Here is a 22617-nt window from a genome sequence, read left to right on the forward strand (position 1 = left end):
AGAATAGATTATATATAATATTTAATGTGTTTATAAATTTAGACAACTCATAATTCAGGCTAATTAGTCTAAGTATCATCTGTAGGCTGACAACTTTCAAATTTCTACCTCCAACTCTAACTTGAGCTGTGGACTTACATATCCCACCACCTACTTGACAGGTTAAGGGAGAATTCTTTAATTTTCTTTTCAAACTTACTTCTACTGCAAGTCTTTCCCATGTTATTATATGTAATTTGAATTTTTCTTGCTCAGGACTAAAACTTTAAGGATTTTTCCATCACACTGCCCTTTCCTTCATCTCACAATTCATCCGTCAGCAAATCCTGTCTTTTGTCTGCAAAATGCATCCAGAATTAGTCACTTCTAACGATTTCTACTCTTACTACCTTTGACCAAATCATCAACACCACTCACCTGCACCAATGTAATAAACTCACTCAACTTTGCATCCTGCTTCACTAATAGCCAGTTTTCCATAAAGCAGTCGTAGGGAGTTTCTACATGTAACCAGATCATGCTCATCCCCATATCTGTTCTTCTTTAAGCTTTCCTGCCTTCTGATGCTTGGGTTATTCCACTGCAAGCTCTTTCCTACTTGGAACACACATGGCTAATCATTTCATTGAATTTAGGTCTATGCTCAAATGTAATCTGAACTAACACAATACTTTCCATCACTCTTTAATTACTTCACATCACTTAACATTGCATGCCAGTGTAGATATTTTGATATCTGTAAGGCAAGGACTTTGCTTTCCTCATTGCTATAGACCCAGTGCCCAGAACAGTAACTGGTAAGAACTGGCATTCAGCAAACATTCCACAGAGCAACTGAATAGATATTTCACTAGTATGTGAACATAGAGCTACCAGCTCCAAACATCTTTATTTTAAATTTGTCCTTCATTTTAACAGTCTGATATAGGGCTTTTTTCCTTCCAGTAACATAAACATATGAGTAAAAGCAGGATGACTGGAGTTTGAAATCTATTGTTTGGAGGACATACCTGGGTAGTGTCACTCAGAGAGCTACTTCTTTAAATTATTCCATGGTGCAAATCCTGTGCCAGGACCACCTATTGTCTAATTGCCTCATGAATGGGGTTGAATTGTATCCCCTCAATTTCATGAATTAACTTAACTAGAAACTCAGAATGTGGCCTTACTTGGAAACAGTGTCTTTGCAGATATAATTAATTAAGTGAAGACCCTACTAGATTAGGGTGGGCCCTTAATCTACAACTAATGTCCTTACAAGTGCATTTTGGACAGAGGCACAGAGAAACAGAGAGGGAAGAAGGCTGAGGCAACGATCGGAGTTATTCTGCCACAGGCCAAGGAAGGACTGGGGCCACAAGAAATTGGAAGGAGCAAGGAAGCATTCTTCCCTAGAACCTCCTGAGGAAGCATAGCCCTACTGACACCCTGATTTCAGCTTTCTAGTTTCCTAAAACATCAGAGAAAAAAATTTCTGGTGTTTTCAACCACCCAATTTGTGGTACTTTGTCACAGCAGCCTTAGGGGAGCATAATATACCTTGACTTTGACTCTTAGTTTAACCTTCTCCAAGAAATGTAGTCCATTTGAGCCACTCATTAACTACAGTGTTAAGTCAAATCTCGGCTTCTTCAACACCTTGCTGGGTTTTCTGAAGACAACACAGGATTTCTTATCCATTTTATCTACTTCAGAGACATGCAACAGAATTTGGAAAGAAAGTCTATCACTGGTATCCTGAGTGACTCAGCAATAAGCTGGGCTGCTGAAGGTTGGGTCAAACATGCTTGCTTAACATTTTTAGGAAAGGAGCACATGATTTTTTGGGCTTAAAAGACTCAACACAACACAGGAAAATAGAGTCATATCAGAATACTCAGGTCTATAATAAGCTTTCAGAGAAAAAATAAATCACACACACATACACACACACACACACATTGAGGAATCAGAATCAGTGCTCAAAATACAACAGAGTAATGCTTCTGAAATTCTGAAATAAAATGATTTCCAAACTAGGGAAGAATAAAAATACTTCCAGACCTGGAAGGTTTAAAAAGTTTACATTCCTTGAACTTTTCCCCCTAGAAGCTATTGGCTCCACTAAAATGAGGAGAGATGCAAAAGAGGAGAAGGTATGGTTGTAAGAAACAGGAGATCCAAGCAAAAGGCATCTCCAGGATGGAGAGAGGAGGTTTGGATTTAAATTTAGAATACCTGGTATATTAAATATTTTGAGGGATTTCAATAATGTTTGAAGAATTTGGTATTACACTCGAGAGAAGACAGAAGACTAATAAAATAAAGGTAACTATTACAAACTACAGGAAACCAAAGTATTAATCAGAAAAGCAAAAGCAATAATCATTTGCTGTATGACTCAAAATAACATGATTATTAAGTGTTTATCTCATCTAAATAAGACAAAATAGGATGGAAAGGATAAGAAGGATAATTTAACACAGGGGCTAGAGAAGGAAAAAGAGGTTAAGTCCTTATAGACCACAGCATGAAGTCAACAGCTAATGCTTAAAATGTACTAATATAAACGTATTGATGTAGGGGTAAGTTCCAGAATCAACTGAAGTTTGGACTAATAGAGATCTTTCATTTTTCACAAAAATTCTTGCACAAGTGTTTGATTTTCAAAATCAGTGGTTAGCAAATGGGCTAGTTCTCAACTGCTACCTGTTTATTCAAAAAAAGTTTTATGGGGGCACAGCCAAATTCATTAATTTACATACTATGTTTGCACTATGTCACAATGGCAGAGTTGAGCAACTGTGACAAAGACTGTATTGCCTGAAAAGCCCAGAATATTTACTATCTGGTCCTTTTATAGAATAAGTGTGGGACCTGCTCTAAATTACATTCAAGTAGAATCCTTGGTGGGGGTATCTAAAAATATTAGGAAAAAAGAAAAAAAATTTTTAGCACGCTCATGATGTGTGAAAATTTAATTTGAAACAAAAACACTGCCTCAACATACTTTTGTTGCCAAATCACGGCAGCAGGTTATAAGCACTAAATGTGCTTCCTGAATGGTGATACGATTTGAGATTCTGGCTTAGTAGAAACAATCTGGTATTCATACAGAGGCAATATGCTATACTCCTCAGGACTAACCCCAGAACATTTCAGGCATATCTCATTTATTGTACTTCACTTTATTGCACTTTGCAAATACTGTTTCTTTTACAAATTGAAGGTTTGTGGCAATCCTGCGTTCAGCAAATCTATCAGTGCAATTTTCCAACATAATTTGCTCACTTCATATCTCTGTGTCACATTCTTGAAGTATTTCAAAATTTTCATTATTATTATATTTGTTATGATGATCCATGATCACAACTTGCTGGAAGTCCCAAGGATGGTTAGCAATTTTTTAGCAAAATGATTTTTTAATTAAGGTATGCACCTTGCCTTTTTTTTAAAAGACATAATGCTACTGCATACTTAATAGATGATAGTATGCTGTAAACATAACTTATATATGCACTGGGAAACCAAAAAATTTATTTGATTCACTTCATTGCAATTATTCACTTTATTGCAGTACAAAAACAATTTGTCCTCACAAATGTTATACATACTCCAGAAACCTGCCCTTTCTTCAGTTACAAGGGAAAAGAAGACACTCTAGCAGCAGCTGTTTATCATTAACTGCTTCTTCCAATGTATCTCCCCCTTGGAGCTACTAAAAATTCACTTCAGATATAACCTGTAATACATGAACATATGTATTTGTAGCACAGATAAATTAGAAAGTAACTGTTCTCATCATGAGTTAATTTCATACATTTTAGATAAGACATTGTGGGAATCCTAAATAGATTTTGACTAAATGTATCCATGTACAGTTGTTCAAAAACATATCTACCACTGTTTCTAAAAATCTCTGCTTAACAGCTAGGTAAAAGCAATGATGAACTGGGTATTTTCTTTCCAAAGCTAGCTACATTTTTCCATCTTATTTATAAAGAGTTTTAGAACAAGCAGTGGTATTACTTATGTCTAGTATTGACTTAAGGTAAATTTGTAACGATATATTTCTTCATTCAATTTATTTAGCAATCTTATTCCTCTGCCCTAGAATGTATCCCAAGGAACTATGACTTAATGATCTGTTTATTCAACATGGTAGTGGAGGCGTATGTAGAGGATTCAGGCAAGAAAAAGAAACAGTTCCAAATGGAAAGTAAGAAATCAAATGGTGTCTGTATAGATGACATGATCTTATATATAAAAACCATAAAGACTCCAAAAAGCTGTTAGAACTAACAAACTAATTCAGTAAAGTTACAGTGCACAAAACCAACATACAAAATTAAGTTGCATTTCTATACTTCAACAGCAAAATAGCTGAAAGAGAAATAAAGAGAATAGTCCTATTTACAATACCATCAAAAACAATTAAAATACTTAGGAATCAATTTAATCAAGCAGTTAAAAGATCTATATGCTGAAAACTGGTATGATTTTAAAGAAAGAAACTGAAGGAAATACAAATAAATGGAAAGATATATGTACTCATGGATTAGAAGAATACTGTTAAAATATCCACACTACCCAAAGTGTTATAGATTTAACACTCTCTCTATTAAAATTACAATGGCATTTTTCATAGAAATAAGAAAACAAATCTTAAAATTCATATGGAACCACAAAAGACCCTGAATAACCAAAGCAATCTTGAGAAGGAAGAACAAAGCTGGAGCACATTCCCTGATTTCAGACTATACTATAAAGCTATAGGAATCAAAATAGTATGGTACTGGCATAAAAACAGATGCAAAGACCAATGCCATAGGACTGAGAGCCTAAAAATAGACAAATGCATATACAGTCGAATCTTGGCAAGGGGGCCAAGAATACTCAATGGGGAAGTACTCATTTTCAATAAATGGTACAGGCAAAACTGGATATTCACATACAAAAGAATGAAACTGGGTCCCTATCTTATGTCACTCCTAAAAACTAACTTGAAATGGACTGAGAAGACTTAAACCTGAAACCTGAAACCATAAAACTCTTAAGACGAAACTGTAAGGGAAAAAAATTCCCGGATACTGGTTTTGGCAATGAGTTTTTGGACAAGATGCCAAGAGCACAAGCAACAAAAGCAAAAATAAACAAGTGGGTCTACATCAAACTAAAAGCTTCTGCAAAATAAAAGAAGCAATCAACAAAATGAAAAGGCAACCTATGGAATGGGAGAAATTATTTGCAAACCATATCTCAGACAAAGGGCTAATATCCAAAACATATAAGGAACCCATAAAATTTAACAGCAAAAAAAAACAAGCAGGATGATTTAATGGGCAGAGGACTTGAATGGTTATTTTTCTGAAGACATACAAATGGTCAACAAATACATAAAAAGGAGCTAGAATCACTAATCATCAGGGAAATGCAAAGCAAAACTTACCACTTCACAGCTGTTACAAGGGCATTTATCAAAAAGACAAGCTAACTAAAAAGTGTTGAAAAGAATGTGAAGAAAAGGGAACTCTGGTACACTGCTGGTGTATGTAAACTGGTGCAGTCACTACGGAAAATGGAAGTTCCTCAAAAAAAATTAAAAATGGAGCTACCATATGATCCAGCAATCTCACTTCTGAGTAAAGGAATTAAAGAACAAAAAGTTTATCTAATAATTAGACTAACAGTCTTGAACTGATTTCAAGATTACCTAGCTATTTAGGAACAAGCTGGAACTTGAAGTCAGTTTTCTGAATTCACTATGTATTCACAAGTTTTCTTCCAAACTATTTGATCATTTTGCATCTCAATCCAAGTCTTCCAGAAATCTTTATGTTAAGATACAAGAGGCTTGTGAAACTAGTGGCCTTGGGTTCATATCTTTGGCAGTGTTTTGGCTTCTGCTGCAACATGTGATTAGTACACTTTGCTTAAGGTGCTGGGCTAAGCATAGGAACTCACAAGAGTAGTAGGGCAACCCCTGCCATGAGACTTCAAATCCTTTATGCCTCCTTATTTCTTTCCTCTCCATCTTTCCTTCTTCACTACTTTCTCTCTTTAAATTACATGAACATGCCTTATTATGTGAAGGTATGGTCTGGCTTATACACGAGGACACAAACACCATCCTTTGAGGCTCACAATCTTGCTGCATTTTAAAAGGTTAAGACAAACGCACAAATAACTAACCCAAGGCAGAATGTGATAAACTTCATAGCAAAGACAGAGAATGTTATATAGGTTTGTGTAGTCATACATCTTAAATTTAAACGAATTTATTCTGAAACTTAAAAGGCTAAGTATTTTTTATGAACAGTCTTTTTCACACCTGCATGACAAAATCTTCACAATACTGAGGAGGTATGAAGGAAACCACAGCTTTCCTTATTTATTGACACAGTGTTTGCCATGGAAAATTCTCAGGAAACTGCGGTTTTCACACACCTCCAGTTTCTTCCCTTTCAAATTAAATAAAAAGGGAAAACACCTCATCTTTTAATGGAAAAATTTTATTTTGGCATATGGGTGCTTATTATGAACACAAGCATTTGGTGGTCAATTTTGAAAAGAATTTTAAGAATGTACAATGTGAATATCCACAGTCTAAAAATGAAAGGGCTCTCTTATATGCAAGGTTCATTCCTTTGCAATGTTGCCTAAAACAAATGGTCTCTAAATGAAATGGTAGAGGTAGAATGCTAGTAGCAGTACTTTTAATTAACTGGACTTAATTTCAATTCTAGGTTTTACCTAAGATTATAAATCACCATATAAATATTTGTATTTATAAAAATATTTATAATTCCTATGGTGCCATGATTCTAAAGTGTAGTTTTACATATATGGGATTTATTCCATCCTTTGATCCTAAACTTTTGTTTCATAGGCAGAGACCTGGATTTAGACCTGTACCTGCCATGTCTCATTGACTGACTACAGGTGTATTTTTTACCTTTCAAGTCCATTGTCTCATCTGTTAAATGGCATTATTATTATCATCTTTCCTGAGAAAACTAATATATATATAAAAGACCTAATGAGTCAGGCAACTGGTAGATGTTAACAAATATTAATTTGTTTCCTCTTATCCTCTATTTGTTTAACATTAACTGTCCATTATTTTATACTCGATTACATATTCCTCCAGAAAATATTCTGTCCTGTATTCTATTCATTTCTTTCAAAGTACATAGTGTATTGCTTTGAATGCAAGATGTTTAGAACTGAGAAGTTCCTGAAATTTTGGCAATAACTATCTGGAAATATCAGAGTTCTGGTCCCTAAACTCTAGCTTTAAAATCTCATCATATACACATTAAGTGGCTGCTTAACCTTTGTACCCTCTTTCCACATGTAAAAATGAACACACTACTATTATTACCACACATACACGTGCCTACATGAAAGCTTTCTATATGAGATCATTGCTGTAAGACCAATTGAGATAAGAATGTATATGGATGGGACTCTTATCCCAGGGGCTCTGTCCTCTCGCTTTATCTCTAAATACAACCCTCTGCCTTGCTCTCCCCCAAAAAAAAAGAATGTATATGGAAGAACTGTGCAAGCTGTAAGATGTTATATTCCGATTTGGTCACCTTCCACTAAGCTCCCTTCCTATGACAAACTAAACAATAATTAGCCCTCCCTCCCCAACACTCTGCCTCTTGCTCACTTTCATTTTAGAGGTTTAATTTACTAACATTTTGATACAGAAGAATCTGAATCCAGTGGAAAAATATCACAAATAAAATAAAATTTTAACGAAATAGCTAAAATCAAAACATCCTAGGAGGAATCTGAAATGATTTTTAAGCATGGCAGTTCCCCTTGGCTTTAAATGCTTCAAGGGTTCCATCAAGAATTTTGAGGAACTGTTTGCCCTTACTCCCTAACTCCCTTTCCACCTTCCCTTCCTTCTTTTTGTTTGAATGGAAGTACAAAAAAAAAAAAAATGAAATCAGGTTTCACTTGAAAATATTTCACTCAGATCCTAACAGTAATAAAGATTTCTATATGAATTTCTATTAGATTTCTATCTGAATTACTATCATAAATATCATGGTACAAATCTAGCTATATGCAAATAAGTTTAATATTACAAAATAGCAATAATAAGCTAATATGGATGTTTGTATCCCCATTTTTAAGATAAATGACATTTCACACAATGGAAGGTTGAACAAAGGGTTGTAAATAGAAGAAGATACACTAAAAAACTGATGGTATATACATTAAGTAATATTAACCTTCAAAAGGGAAAACAGCCTGGCTGAGGGAAAAAAAAAAAAGACACAAGACATTTTATTTTGGATATTTTCAAGTTCAAGTTAAGTAGTAAATATTGCCAAGTTTTACTGTTAGAGTCTAAATGAAAACATATTATTATTATGGAACTAAAAATAAATTGCTTTTTACTTCCACCACAAATTAAACATTAATGAAATACTTTTAGAATTTACCAACCAGAAAGTTCTGGTAAAAATCCTTTATTACTAACTTTTTAAATTCTCAAGAGAAAACAAAAGTACATTCTGCCTTATTTTTATATAGTCACCACTATTCTACTTAACATGCCATTATTATGACTGATACATAGACCAAATTACAAATTTAAAGCTATAGGAGGACTAAACTTTTTTCTAATCTGTGTAAACGAATCCTATGAAATAAGACTACTTACTATAAAATCATGCTAGTAAAAAAAGACTGCTGTAAAATCATGCTCATGACTTTGGTACTGTCATATGACAAGGAGGATGATGACAAAATCCTTCCTCCCCTCATACTAAAACTTTTCATATTTTGGTCTTCTTACAATAAAATGCTTTAAAATTTAGCATTTTATTTATAGAGAATGTCTCATATCAATCGTAGAGATGTGAATGCTAGTCTACACAGATGTAGAACTGGAGGTTTTGGAGGGTTTTTTTGGTAAGGCTGGAACAGGCAAACAGACATATAGTTGGAGATTCCAACATAACTCTCTTAGTAATCAATAAAAGCACGCAGAATCAGTAAAGATATTAATCACCTGAATAACACCATCACCTGATCTGATTGACATTTACAGACACTGATATCAATAAAATATATACTGTTTTCAAGTGCACATGAAATATTTACCAACATAAGCCATACTCTGGACCATAACACAAATAATAAAAATTAAATGAATAAAAATAATAAAAAAGGGTACTGAAGGATCATGAAGGAAATAGTAAGGAAAAGATACCTGGAAATACTCCTCACTCCTCAGAAACTAAACAATATACTTATAATTAAACCATGGGTCAAAGATAAAGTTTCAAGGGAAATTTAAAACATTTTTGAATTCAAAGAAGATAAAAATAAAACATATCAAATTATAGTATGCAGCTAAAATTAGTACTTAGAAGACACTTTATAGCATTAAATGCTCACATTAAAAAAGAATAAAGCTGTAAAATCAGTAATTTAACCTTCCACATTAAGAAACTACAAAAGGAGGCAAACGAACACAAATGCAAGAAGAAAGAAACAATATAGATTACACAGAAAATGTCAATGAAACTGAAAACATAGAAAAATCAATTAACCTAAAATCTGTTCTTAGGTGGAACTGTCTTATGTAGGCATTAGCAAAGTGGGTGGGAATGAAAACAGGGAGATAATAATAAGAGGCAGCAAATTCAAGGAGTCAAAGATCTGGGGAACAAAGTCCTAACTATGCCACAAAACAATGGTATAGCCTCCATTAGCTCAATTTATTCTTTCTGAGTTAGTTTCAGTTTTCTCATTTGTAACAGGGGATAAAAAGAATCTTTCATAGGGTGAATGCAGAGATTAATTGACAATACATGAAAATTACCTGGAAAGAACAAAAATAAAGATTCTTTGTTCTAATTAGTAATATTCCAGACTGTTATCTAATGCATAAATGACACATTAAATTCAACATACCTTTAAGGACCTTGAAGGTGTGATAACACAGCAAAGCAGAATTCATAAATTACCATAAATATATATATTTATGTGGCAACGCCAGAGATCAAGGGGGTTAAAAATCATTATATACTAATAATAACTGGCTTCTTTAGAGTTTTCTCTTAAATGAAAAAAATGACAAGAAAAATGCAGGTCAATAATATAAATAAGGAAATTTTCCTAAACAAAATACAATCCATTGCAAATCTACCTTTGTGCAGGTTTTTTCAAAGTTGATATCATCACCAAGAGCAGATTTAGTTACTGTATCAGGTTTCAATTCCTGCAAAAGAATAAAATAAATAGTTTTAGTTATCAATCAGTATAATTTATTTATTTAGTTACTTATTTTGGTATTGTTAATATACAATCACATGAGCAAAATTGTGGTTACTAGATTACCCCCATTATCAAGTTCCCATCACATACCCCATATTAGAGTCACTGTCCATCAGCAAAGTAATATGCTAGAGTCACTACATGTCTTCTCTGTGCTATACTCCCTTCCCCGTGCCCCAACCCCCATTATGTGTGCTAATCGTAATGCCCCTTATTCCCCTTATACCTCCATTACTACCCACCTTCCCCAGTCCCTTTCCCTTTGGTAACTAACTGTTAGTCCATTCTTGGGTTCTCTGACTCTGCTGCCGTTTTGTTCATTCAGTATTTGCTTTGTTCTTATGCTCCACAGATGAGTGAAATCATTTGGTACTTGTCTTCCTCCACCTTGCTTATTTCACTGAGCATAATACCCTCTGGCTCCATCAATGTAGTTGCAAATTGTAGGATTTGTTTTCTTCTTATGGATGAATAATATTCCATTGTGTATATGTACCACATTTTCTTTATCCATTCATCTACTGATGGACACTTAGGTTGCTTCCATTTCTTGGCTATTGTAAATAGTGCTGCAATAAACATAGGGATGCATATGTCTTTTTGAAATTGGGATACTGCACTCTTAGGGTAAATTCCTAGGAGTGGAATTCCTGGGTCAAATGGTATTTCTATTTTTACTTTTTTGAGTAACCTCCATACTGCTTTCCACAATGGTTGAACTTGTTTATATTCCCACAAGCAGTGTAGGAGAGTTCCCCTTTCTCCGCATCCTTGCCACCATTTATTGCTCCTAGTCTTTTTCATGCTGGCCATCCTAACTGGTGTGAAGTGATATCTCATTGTGGTTTTAATTTGCATTTCTCTGATAATTAGCAATGTGGAGCATCTTTTCATGTGCCTGTTGGCCATCTGAATTTCTTCTTTGTACAAGTGTCTGTTCATATCCTCCACCCATTTTATAGTAGGGTTATTTGCTTTTTGGGTGTTGAGCCGTGTGAGTTCTTTATATATTTTGGATGTTAACCCATTGACGGATATGCCATTTACAAATATATTCTCCCAGACTGTAGGATGCCTTTTTGTAATGCTGATGGTGTCCTTTGCTGTACAGAAGATTTTAGCATGATGTACTCTTATTTGTTCATTTTTTATTTTGTTTCCCTCACCCAAGGAGAATAATTTAGGAAGAAGTTGCTCATGTTTATATTCAAGACAGTTTTTTGCCTATATTTTCTTTAAAGAGTTTTCTGTTTTCATGACTTACATTCAGGTCTTTGATTCATTTTGAGTTTAATTTTGTGTATAGGGTTAGACAATAATCCAGTTTCATTCTCTTACATGTAGCTGTCCAGTTATGCCACCACCAGCTGTTGAAGAGGTTGTCATTTCCCCACTGTATATCCATGGCTCCTTTATTGTACATTAATTGACCATATGTTTGTATTTATATCTGGGCTCTCTAGTCTGTTCTATTGGTCTATGGGTCTGTTCTTGTGCCAGTATCAAATTGTCTTGATTCTTGTGGCTTTGTAGTAGAGCTTGAAGTTGGGGAGCATAATTCCACAAGATTTATTCTTCCTTCTCAGGACTGCTTTACCTATTTGGGGTCTTTTGTGGTTCAATATGAATTTTAGAATGATTTGCTCTAGTTCGTTGAAGAATGCTATTGGTATTTTGATAGGGATTGCATTGGATCTGTAGACTGCTTTAGGTAGGATGGCAATTTTGACAATATTAATTCTTCCTATCTATGAGCATGGGAAGTGTTTCCATTTATTGGTCTTCTTTAACATCTTTAATTTCTCTCATGAGTGTCTTGTAGTTTTCACAATATAGGTCTTTCACTTGCTTGGTTAGGTTTATTCCTAGGTATTTTAATCTTTTTGATGTAATTGTGAATGGAAATGTTTTCCTGATTTCCCTTTCTACAAGTTCATCATTAGTGTATAGGAATGCAATGGATTTCTGAGTATTAATTTTGTATCCTACAACTTTGCTGAATTCAGATCTTAATTCTAGTAGTTTTGGAGTGAATTCTTTAGGGTTTTTTATGTACAATATCATGTCATCTGCAAACAGAGACAGTTTGACTTCTTCTTTGCCAATCTTGATGCCTTTTATTTCTTTGTGTTGTCTGACTGCTGTGGCTAGGACCTCCAGAACTATGTTGAATAAAAGTGGGGAGAGTGGGTGTCCTTGTCTAGTTCTCGATCTTAATGGAAAAGCTTTTAACTTCTCGCTTTTAAGTATAATGTTGGATGTACATTTGTCATATGTGACCCTTATTATGTTTGGTTCTTATCCTCTATAGCCATTTTGTTGAGTTTTTATCATGAATGGATGTTCAATTTTGGTGAATGTTTTGTCGGCTCCTATGGAGATGACCATGTGGTTCTGATCCTCCTTTTTATTGATGTGGTGGATGATGTTGATGGATTTTCTAATATTGCACCATCCTTGCAGCCCTGGAAATAAAATCATACTTGATCATAATACATGATCTTTTTGATGTATTTTGAATTTGGTTTGTTAATATTCTGTTGAGGATTTTTGCATCTATGTTCATCAGGGATACTGGTGTGTAATTTTCTTTTTTTGTGGTGTCTTTGCCTGGTTTTGGTATTAGAGTGATGATGGACTCATAGAATGAGTTTGGGAGTATTCCCTCCTCTTCTACTTTTTTGGAAAACTTTAAGGAGGATGGGTATTAGTTCTTCACTAAATACCTGATAAAATTCAGCAGTGAAACCATCTGGTTCAGGAGTTTTGTGCTTAGGTAAGTTTTTTGATTACCAATTCAATTTCCTTGCTAGTAACTGGTCTATTCAGATTTTCTGTTTCTTCCTGGGTCAGCCTTGGAAGGTTGTTAGAAAGCTGTCCATTTCTTCTAGGTTATCCAGTTAGCATATCTTTTTTCAGTTTTCTCTCATAATTCTTTGTATTTCTCTGGTGTCTGTAGTGATTTTTCCTTTTTCTTTTCTGACTCTGTTTATGTGTGTAGACTCTCTTTTTTTCTTGGTAAGTCTGGCTGGGGGTTTATCTATTTTGTTTATTTTCTCAAAGAACCAGCTCCTGCTTTCATTATTTCTTTCTATTTTTTTATTCTTCTCAATTTTATTTATTTCTACTCTATAATCTTTATTATAGCCCTCCTTCTACTGACTTTGGGCCTCATTTGTTCTTCTTTTTCTTGTGTCGTTAATTGTTTTTAGATTGTTCATTTGGGATTGTTCTTCTTTCCTGAGGTAGGTCTGTGCTGCAATATACTTTCATCTTAGCACAGCCTTTGCTGCATCCCAGAGATTTTGCAGTGCTGAATAACTGTCGTCATTTGTCTCCATAAATTGCTTGATCTCTGTTATTATTTGGCCATTGATCCATTGATTATTTAGGAGCATCTTATTAAGCCTATATGTGTTTGTGGGCATTTTCGTCTTCTTTGTGTAATTTATTTCCAGTTTCATACCTTTGTGGTCTGAGAAGCTGGTTGGTACAATTTCAATCTTTTAAAATTTACTGAGGATCTTTTTGTGGCCTAGTATATGATCTATGCTTGAAAATGTTCCATGTGCACTTGAAAAGAATGTGTAATCTGTTGCTTTTGGATGGAGTGTTCTGAGATGTCCATTAAGTCCATCTGTTCTTATACGTTGTTCAGTGCCTCAGTCTACTTATTTTCTGTCTGGTTGATCTGTCTTTCAGAGTGAGTGGTGTGTTGAAGTCTCCTAAAATGATTGCACTGCATTCTGTTTCCCCCGTTAATTCTGTTAGTATTTGTTTCACATATGTAGGTGATCCTGTATTGGGTGCACAGATATTTATAATGGTTGTATCCTCTTGTTGGATTGAGCCCTTTATCATTATGTAATGTTCTTGTCTCTTGTTACCTTCTTTGTTCTAAGTCTATTTTGTCTGATACAAGTACTGCAACTATGGCTTTTTCTCGCTGTTAGTTGCATGAAATATCTTTTCCATCCCTTTACTTTTAGCCTGTATGTCTTTGGGTTTTTGAAGTGAGTCTCTTGTAGACAGCATATAGATGGGTCTTATTTTTTTATCCATTCAGTGACTCTCTGTCTTTTGATTGGTGCATTCAGACCATTTACATTTAGGGTGATTATCAATAGGTATATACTTATTGCCATTGCAGGCTTTAGATTTGTGGTTATCAAAGGTTCAAGGGTAATTTCCTTACTATCTAACAGTAGAACTTAACTCAGTTAGTATGCTATTACAAATACAACCTAAAGGTTCTTTTTTCTTTCCTCCCTTTTCTTCCTCCCCCATTCTTTATATATTAGTTATCATATTCTGTATCTTTGTTTATCCCTTGATAGACTTTGCAGGTAGCTGACTGGATTTTATATCTGCTTAGTAATTAATTGTTTTACTTTACTGTGGTTTTATTTCCCCAGCTGACAGCTATTTAACTAAGGAATACTTCCATCTATGGCATTCCCTCCAAAATGCACTGTAGAGGTGGTTTGTATGAGGTAAATTCTGCTTTTGCTTATCTGAAAATTGTTTAATCCATCCTTCAAATTTAAATGATAACCTTGCAAGGTAGAGTATTCGTCCTCAAAGGACAGAGTCACTGAATGGATAAAAAACAAGACCCATCTATATGCTGCCTACAAGAGACTCACTTCAAAAACCCAAAGAGATATACAGATTGAAAGGAAAGGGATGGAAAAAGATAATCCATGCAAATAACAGGGAGAAAAAAGCCAGAGTTGTATTACTTGTATCAGAGAAAATAGACTTCAAAACAAAGAAAATCACCAGAGACAAAGAAGGACATTACATAATGATAAAATGGTCAATCCAACAAGAAGATACAACCATTATAAATATCTATGCACCCACACAAGATCACCTACATATGTGAAACAAATACTAACAGAATTAAAGGTAGAAACAGAATGCAATGAATTCATTTTAGGAGACTTCAATACACCACTCACTTCAAAGGGCAGATCAACCTGACAGAAATAAGTAAGGAAACTGAGGCACTGAACAACGTATAAGAACAGATGGACTTAATGGACATCTCAGAATACTCCATCCAAAAGCAACAGATTACACATTCTTCTCAAGTGCACATGGAACATTTTCAAGCATAGATCATATACTAGGCCACAAAAAGATCCTCAGTAAATTTTAAAAGATTGAAATTGTACCAACCAGCTTCTCAGACCACAAAGGTATGAAACTGGAAATAAATTACACAAAGACAACGAAAATGCCCACAAACACATACAGGCTTAATAAGATGCTCCTAAATAATCAGTGGATCAATGGCCAAATAATAACAGAGATCAAGCAATTTATGGAGACAAATGACAATTATTCAACACAGCAAAAATCTGTGGGACGCAGTGAAAGCCATGCTAAGAGGGAAGTACAGTGCAATACAGGCCTACCTCAGGAAAGAAGAACAATCCCAAATGAACAGTCTAAACTAACAATTAATGACACAAGAAAAAGAAGAACAAGTGAGGCCCAAAGTCAGTAGAACGAAGGACATAATAAAGATTAGAATAGAAATATATAAAATTGAGAAGAATAAAATGACAGAAAGAATCAGTGAAAGCAGGAGCTGGTTCTTTGAGAAAATGAACAAAATAGATAAACCTTAGCTAAACTTATCAAGAAAAAAAGAGAGTCTACACACATAAACAGAATCAGAAATGAGAAAGAAAAAATCACTGCAGACACCACAGAAATACAAAGAATTATGAGAGAATACTATGAAAAATTATATGCTAACAAACTGGATAACCTAGAAGAAATGGACAACTTTCTAGAAAATACATCCTTCCAAGGCTGACCCAGGAAGAAACAGAAAATCTGAATAGACCAATTACCAGGAAGGAAATTGAACTGGTAATCAAAAAACTACCTAAGCACAAAACTCCTGTACCAGATGGTTTCACTGCTGAATTTTATCCAACATTTAGTGAAGACCTAATACCCATCCTCTGTAAAGTCTTCCAAAAAGTAGAAGAGGAGGGAATACTCCCGAATTCGTTCTATGAATCCAGCATCACATCTATGAATCCAAAACCAGGCAAAGACACCACAAAAAAAGAAAACTACTGACCACTATCCCTGATAAACATAGATGAAAAAAATCCTCAACAAAATACTAGCAAATGGAATTAAGAAATGTATCAAAAAGATCATCTATTATGATCAAGTGTGATTTTTTCCAGGGATGCAAGGATGGTACAACATTCGAAAAACTATCAACATCCACATCAACAAAAAGGAGGACAAAAACCACATGATCATACCCATAGATGCTGAAAAAGCATTTGCCAAAATTCAACATCCATTCATGATAAAAACACTTAACAAAATGGGCATAGAGGGAAATACCTCAACATAATAAAGACCATATATGACAAACCCACAGCCAACATTATCCTTAACAGCGAGAAGCTGAAAGCTTTGCCTTTAAGATAAGGAACAAGACAGGGATGCCCACTCTCTCCACTTTTATTCAACATACTTTTGGAGGTCCTCGCCATGGCAATTGACAACAAAAAGAAATAAAAGGCATCAGATTAGTAAGGAAGAAGTCAAACTGTCACTGTTTGCAGATGACATGATATTGTACATAAAAAACCCTAAAGAGTTCACTCTAAAATTCCAAGAACTAGTATCTGGAAAGAAAATTAATACACAGAAATCTGTTTCATTCCTATACACTAATGAGAAACTAGCAGAAAGGGAAATCAGGAAAACAATTCCATTCACAAGTGCATCAGAAAGAATAAAATACTTAGGAATAAACCTAACCAAGGAACTGAAAGAGCTATACTCTGAAAATGACAAGACACTCATGAGAGAAATTAAAGAACACATGAATAAATGGAAATATATCCTGTGCTCACAGATAGAATCAATATTGTCAAAATGGCCATCATGCCTAACGCAATCTACAGATTCAATACCATCTATATAAAAACACAAACAACATTCTTCAACGAAATAGAGCAAATAGTTCTAAAATTCATATGGAACCACAAAAGACCTCAAATACCCAAAGCAATCCTGAGAAGGAAGAATAAAGCAGGGGGGATTACAGTCCCCAACATTAAGCACTACTACAAAGCCACAGTAATCAAGACAATTTGATACTGGCATAAGAACAGACCCATAGACCAATGGAACAGACTAGAGAGCCCAGATATAAACACAAGCATATATGGTCAATTAATATATGATAAAGGAGCTGTGAATATACAATGGGTAAATGACAGCCTCTTCAACAGCTGGTGTTGGCATAACTGGACAGCTATATGCAAGAGAATGAAACTGGATTATTGCCTAACCCCATACACAAAAGTAAACTCAAAATGGATCAATACCTGAATGTAAGTCATGAAAACAGAAAACTCTTAGAAGAAAACATTGGCAAAACTGTTTTGAATATAAACATGAGCGACTTCTTCCTGAATGCTTCTCCTTGGCTGAGGGAAACAAAATAAAAAATGAACAAATGGGAGTACATCATGCTAAAAAGCTTCTGTACAGCAAATGACACAATCAGCAGAACAAAAAAGCATCCTACAGTCTGGGAGAATATATTTGTAAATGACATATCTGACAATAGGTTCACATCCAAAATATATAAAGAACTCATATGCCACAACACCCAAAAAGCAAATAACCCTATTAAAAAATGGGCAGAGGGTATGAATAGACACTTGTACAAAGAAGAAATTCAGAGAGCCAACAGGTACATGAAAAGATGCTCCACATTGCTAATTATCAGAGAAATGCAAATTAAAACTACAATGAGATATCACCTTACACCAGTTAGGATGGCCAACAAGGAAAGACTAGAAACAGCAAATGCTGGCGAGGATGCGGAGAAAGAGGAACCCTTCTACCCTGCTGGTGGTAATGTAAACTAGTTCAACCATTGTGGAAAGTAGTATGGAGATTCCTCAAAAAACTCAAAATAGAAATACCCTTTGACCCAGGAATTCCACTCCTAGGAATTTACCCTAAGAATGCAGGAGCCCAGTTTCAAAAAGACGTATCCACCCCTAGGTGTATCGCAGCCCTATTTACAATGGCCAAGAAATGGAAGCAACCTAAGTGTCCATCAGAGATGAATGGATAAAGAAGATGTAGTACATATATCACAATTGAATATTATTCAGTAATAGGAAGAAAACAAATCGTATCATTTGTACCAACATGGATGGAGCTATAGGGTATCATGTGAAATAAGCCTAGCGGAGAAAGACAAGTACCAAGTGATTTCACTATCTGTGGAGCTTAAGAACAAAGCAAAAACTGAAGGAACAAAACAGCAGCAGACTCACAGAACCCAAGAATGAACGAACAGTTAGTTACCAAAAGGTAAGGGACTTGTGAGGGTGGGTGGCAAGGGAGGGATAGGGAAATAAGGGGCATTATAATCAGCACACATAACGGACGGGGGTGCACAGGGAAGGCAGTATAGCACAGAGAAGACAAGTAGTGACTCTATAGCATCTTACTGTGCTGATGGACAGTGAATGTAATGGAGTATGTGGTGGGGATTTGATAATGGGGGGATTCTAGTAACCACAATATTGCTCGTGTGATTTTATATTAATGATACCAAATAAAAAAAAAAAGAGAGGCAAGTAGTACAAACAATAATAAAACCATTCTCAATTAGAAAACCATGGATCAAGGATAAATAAGACAAAAATGAAGATACCAGAGCTATGTAACAGGTGCTAAATATAGGATACTGCACTAAACAACATTAAAGTAAGTATGAGAGATGCACACTAAATTAGACAAGTAAAATTTTAGCAATTTTACTTAGTTGTACAAAAATGGTGCAAAGATTTTTTCATAAAAAAAGATGCAATGCATGGGAAAGTAAAAATATCAGTAATTTGCTAATCAAATTATAATTAAACATAGCTTCTGAAACTGGGCTTAAATGGTTTCCTTTTCTTAAATTTCCTTAAAATGAGCCAAGTCTGAAAATCTTCACCTTCCCACTTGAAAGTGTTAATTTGTATAATACATACATTGTTTTATTTTTAGACATTCAATCCAGTTTTATTTTCTAGCATCAGTGTAATTTGCTTCCTTTATTTAAGCTTTCATAGTTAAATTATCCAATTTATCTTAAAGATAAAATAAAGTATTAAATTATTTACAATACATATGCCAGGAGTTACTAATGCATTTACAAAACATCAGAAATATAAAGGACTTCAGTTTTCACATAATTCTATACACAGAGAAGGTTAACTCAGCCGGCCTGGGATGCCCAAACTCTACATATACCTTAGAAAGGCCTATCTTCAGGAATCCTTAGCCAGCTCCTGGGGGATTAACCCTGAGCCCTTGGAACACAGTCTACCAACCTGATGAGACAGTTTATGCTAACTATGTGATTACGGTGACCAACTCTATGCCCGGGGAGAATGGAACCTGGGCAGTTGAGCTCAGTCTGGTAGGTGATTCATGCCTATATGACTGGCTCCCAAAAAAACTCTGGCACCATGGCTCAGGCTAGTTTCTCTGTTTGGCAACACTTTGCAAGTGTTGTCACATAGTATTGCTGGGAGCATGTCCATGTAACTATACTGAACAGGACATCTGCAACGTTACACCTGGTTTCTTCTGGACTTTCCCACAGGGCAGATGTTCTTGTGCTGATTTTAATCTGTATCCTTGAACAGCAATAAACTATTACTGTGAGTATAAAAGCTTTTTTTGAGTCCTGTGAATCCTTCTAGGGGATCACAGAACCTCAGGGAGGTCTTGGGGACCCCTGACCCACTTAACTTTATAGAAGGGGAAATGATAACCCAAGAAATCATAACCCAAGAGACCCATTCCAAGTTTACAGCAGGGCTAGCAATTGAATTGCCACATTTTGCTTTTTGCCAAATCCTGTTAGTGGTGATAAATTAGGAATTGTTTTAATTCTTCCCTAATCACATTAAACTGACATTGCTCAAGTTTCCTACATTAAAGGCAGTCATCCACTAATAAGCAGATCCATCAGAATATTACAGTCCCCTTGTTCCACACCATGCCAAATGCTATGCTTTCCTTATATTCAAATTAGCAAATTTAGTTGAAATTAGGGAATTCTCAATTTCAGTTATTTAGCTGTCTCCTTGTTAGATAGCTTTCTTCTCTCCAGAGGCTTTTATTTGAACAACTGAATATATTGACTCAGAACTAGATAACCAATGTAGTGTCTCTGATTGAGAAGAGAAGTATGTTTCCAAACAAACAATTCTGTATCAGGCTTTGAGGGACACCGGGTCAAGATACAATGCAGCAGGGAGGCAGTAACCATGCCGACATTTTTAATTCCAGAAGCTTTCATTAAGGTTAGGCTTATTGATTTAATAAAATGTAAAAAGTTTGTATATCCCAAAATATGATTTAAATTGAAAGTGATGTTTAGAATATCAGGGGTTAATCCCCAACTACAAGGTGCCAAGAAAAGTCTGGATTCTTGGAGGTTTTGCCTATTTGGAAAGGAGGCAAGAAATGCATTTATTTGAAATAAAGAATCTGAAATAACTCGTGAGAGAACTACTGACATCCAAATCTTCATGCTTGTCCACAGATGGCAATCTCATTATGGTTACCCTTCAGTGACAACAAGAACCTTAGTTCTTAAAGATTGTTCTACTGTTTCCTAAGTACAGTTCTACCACATGGAACTTCCATAAAGTTATACTCTGTCATTGTACTGCCAAGGGTTTTTTCCAAATTAAATACCTCTGTCTTCCTCCTTCACCTATTCCTGTGTTCCCTATTGCAATTAGTGACCTCTCCAGCCTCTGCTGCTCAGGCTAGACAGCTCAGAGTCACCTGACAGTGTGGACTCCTTTGGCATGCTTCTGTTATGCTCCCATCCCCCTTTGTGCTTTCTCTGCTGTAGTGTCTGTTGATTTTGGTTTCCTCCTTTGGATTACGATTATCCTACCTACAAGATCAGGACTTCATTATGGATTGTGTGGATTCTAATAACCTAACTGGGTTTCCTGCCTCCAGGATCAGTAACTCCAAGGCCTAGTACATCACTGTCCTAAACACAGAACAAAGTCAAAGGCTTTCAGTCTGATGCTCAAATCCTTTCATTACCTGGTCTCAAATCTTCCATTACCTATCTGCTCTAAAATTGTAACACACCACCAGGAGTTTTATATGCAACCCACTCAGTTTTAAATAGAATCTCCTAAATACATTATTTATTCTCTCACTTCAGTATCTTTGGTAAAGTGTCTGCTCTTAAAATTTTTATTTGTGCAATGCCTTTCTCTAACTAGTCACCTATCTTTCTCACTCCACTTCCCCTCAATCAAAATCGAATCCATGCACGCTTCAACTCTTGGTTTCCAAATACTACTGACATTAAGCAGGGCATCTCAGAGAAATGGTTGACTGAGGACCTGATGGCAGGAAAGGTATGAATCCTGCAGTTTGTCAGTCCAGAAAAAGAAGAGCTGATTGGGTTCCCCGAAGGCCACCAACTGGCTTAGAAGGGATGGGTACAAACAGCCAAATCTGGTGTTAAAAAGGATAATGACAGCAATAAACCATACATAGCCACACCATATTATCTGTTATTCAAACAAGGACCCATTTGACAGAGAAATGAGGTTCTGTTAAAAATTATGCTGAGACAAGTGGTGATTACCAGGAGAATCCCAGGAAATCTGGTCATATGGTCACCCTAATTATATACTTGCCAATTCCTGCCATCTCCAAATGCTCTTTATTTTCTTTTTTAAACTCACATCAAGCAGACTGTTGCCTCAATTACTCCACCAACACCATTTTGTAAAAGTCACCAACAATCTGCATGTTGCAAATGTAACAAGCAGGTCTCAGTCTTCTTACTCAGCGCAACACAGCAGCATCTCACTCTTCCCCCGTCTTGGACTATTGTCAACTTTTTAGCAAGTTAATTCCTCCTTTGTCCTTGATATACTTGCTTCATCTGATGTACAGGACCCATACGCTGGTCATTTTTTCTTAGCCTCCTTTGCTAGTTTTCCCTCTTCCTAGCTTAAGAGTGGACCAGGATTCTGTCCTTTCTACTCCTCACTATTATCTAGTGTTACGTGATTTCATCCAGTCTCATGACTTTAAATATCAATGTCAACAACTCCCAAAAGTATCTACCTCTGCCACACCCTCTCTCCGAATCCTTTCTACTCTGCTGTTTTCCCACAGAATATCATCTAGTAACTTCTAGTAATAATTAACTTCTTTGCAATAAATGGAGTTGGGAAAACTGCACAGCTGCATCTGAAAGAATGAAACTGGACCAATGTC

At 35.4% G+C, this 22617-nt stretch overlaps 1 protein-coding gene across 3 annotated transcripts in view; it reads right to left on the reverse strand.

The window, feature by feature from the left end:
- SRFBP1 (serum response factor binding protein 1) overlaps positions 1–22617 on the reverse strand; it is a 106605-nt gene that overhangs the window by 21904 nt on the left and 62084 nt on the right. For all 3 annotated transcript variants that reach the window (XM_073221251.1, XM_073221252.1, XM_073221250.1), the window contains one exon: positions 10160–10231. In XM_073221251.1, the coding sequence (XP_073077352.1) occupies positions 10160–10231 (72 nt within the window). The remainder of the gene's footprint in view (positions 1–10159; positions 10232–22617) is intronic.

This window comes from Manis javanica, chromosome 14 (assembly GCF_040802235.1).
Source record: "Manis javanica isolate MJ-LG chromosome 14, MJ_LKY, whole genome shotgun sequence".
Classification (NCBI taxonomy): domain Eukaryota; kingdom Metazoa; phylum Chordata; class Mammalia; order Pholidota; family Manidae; genus Manis; species Manis javanica.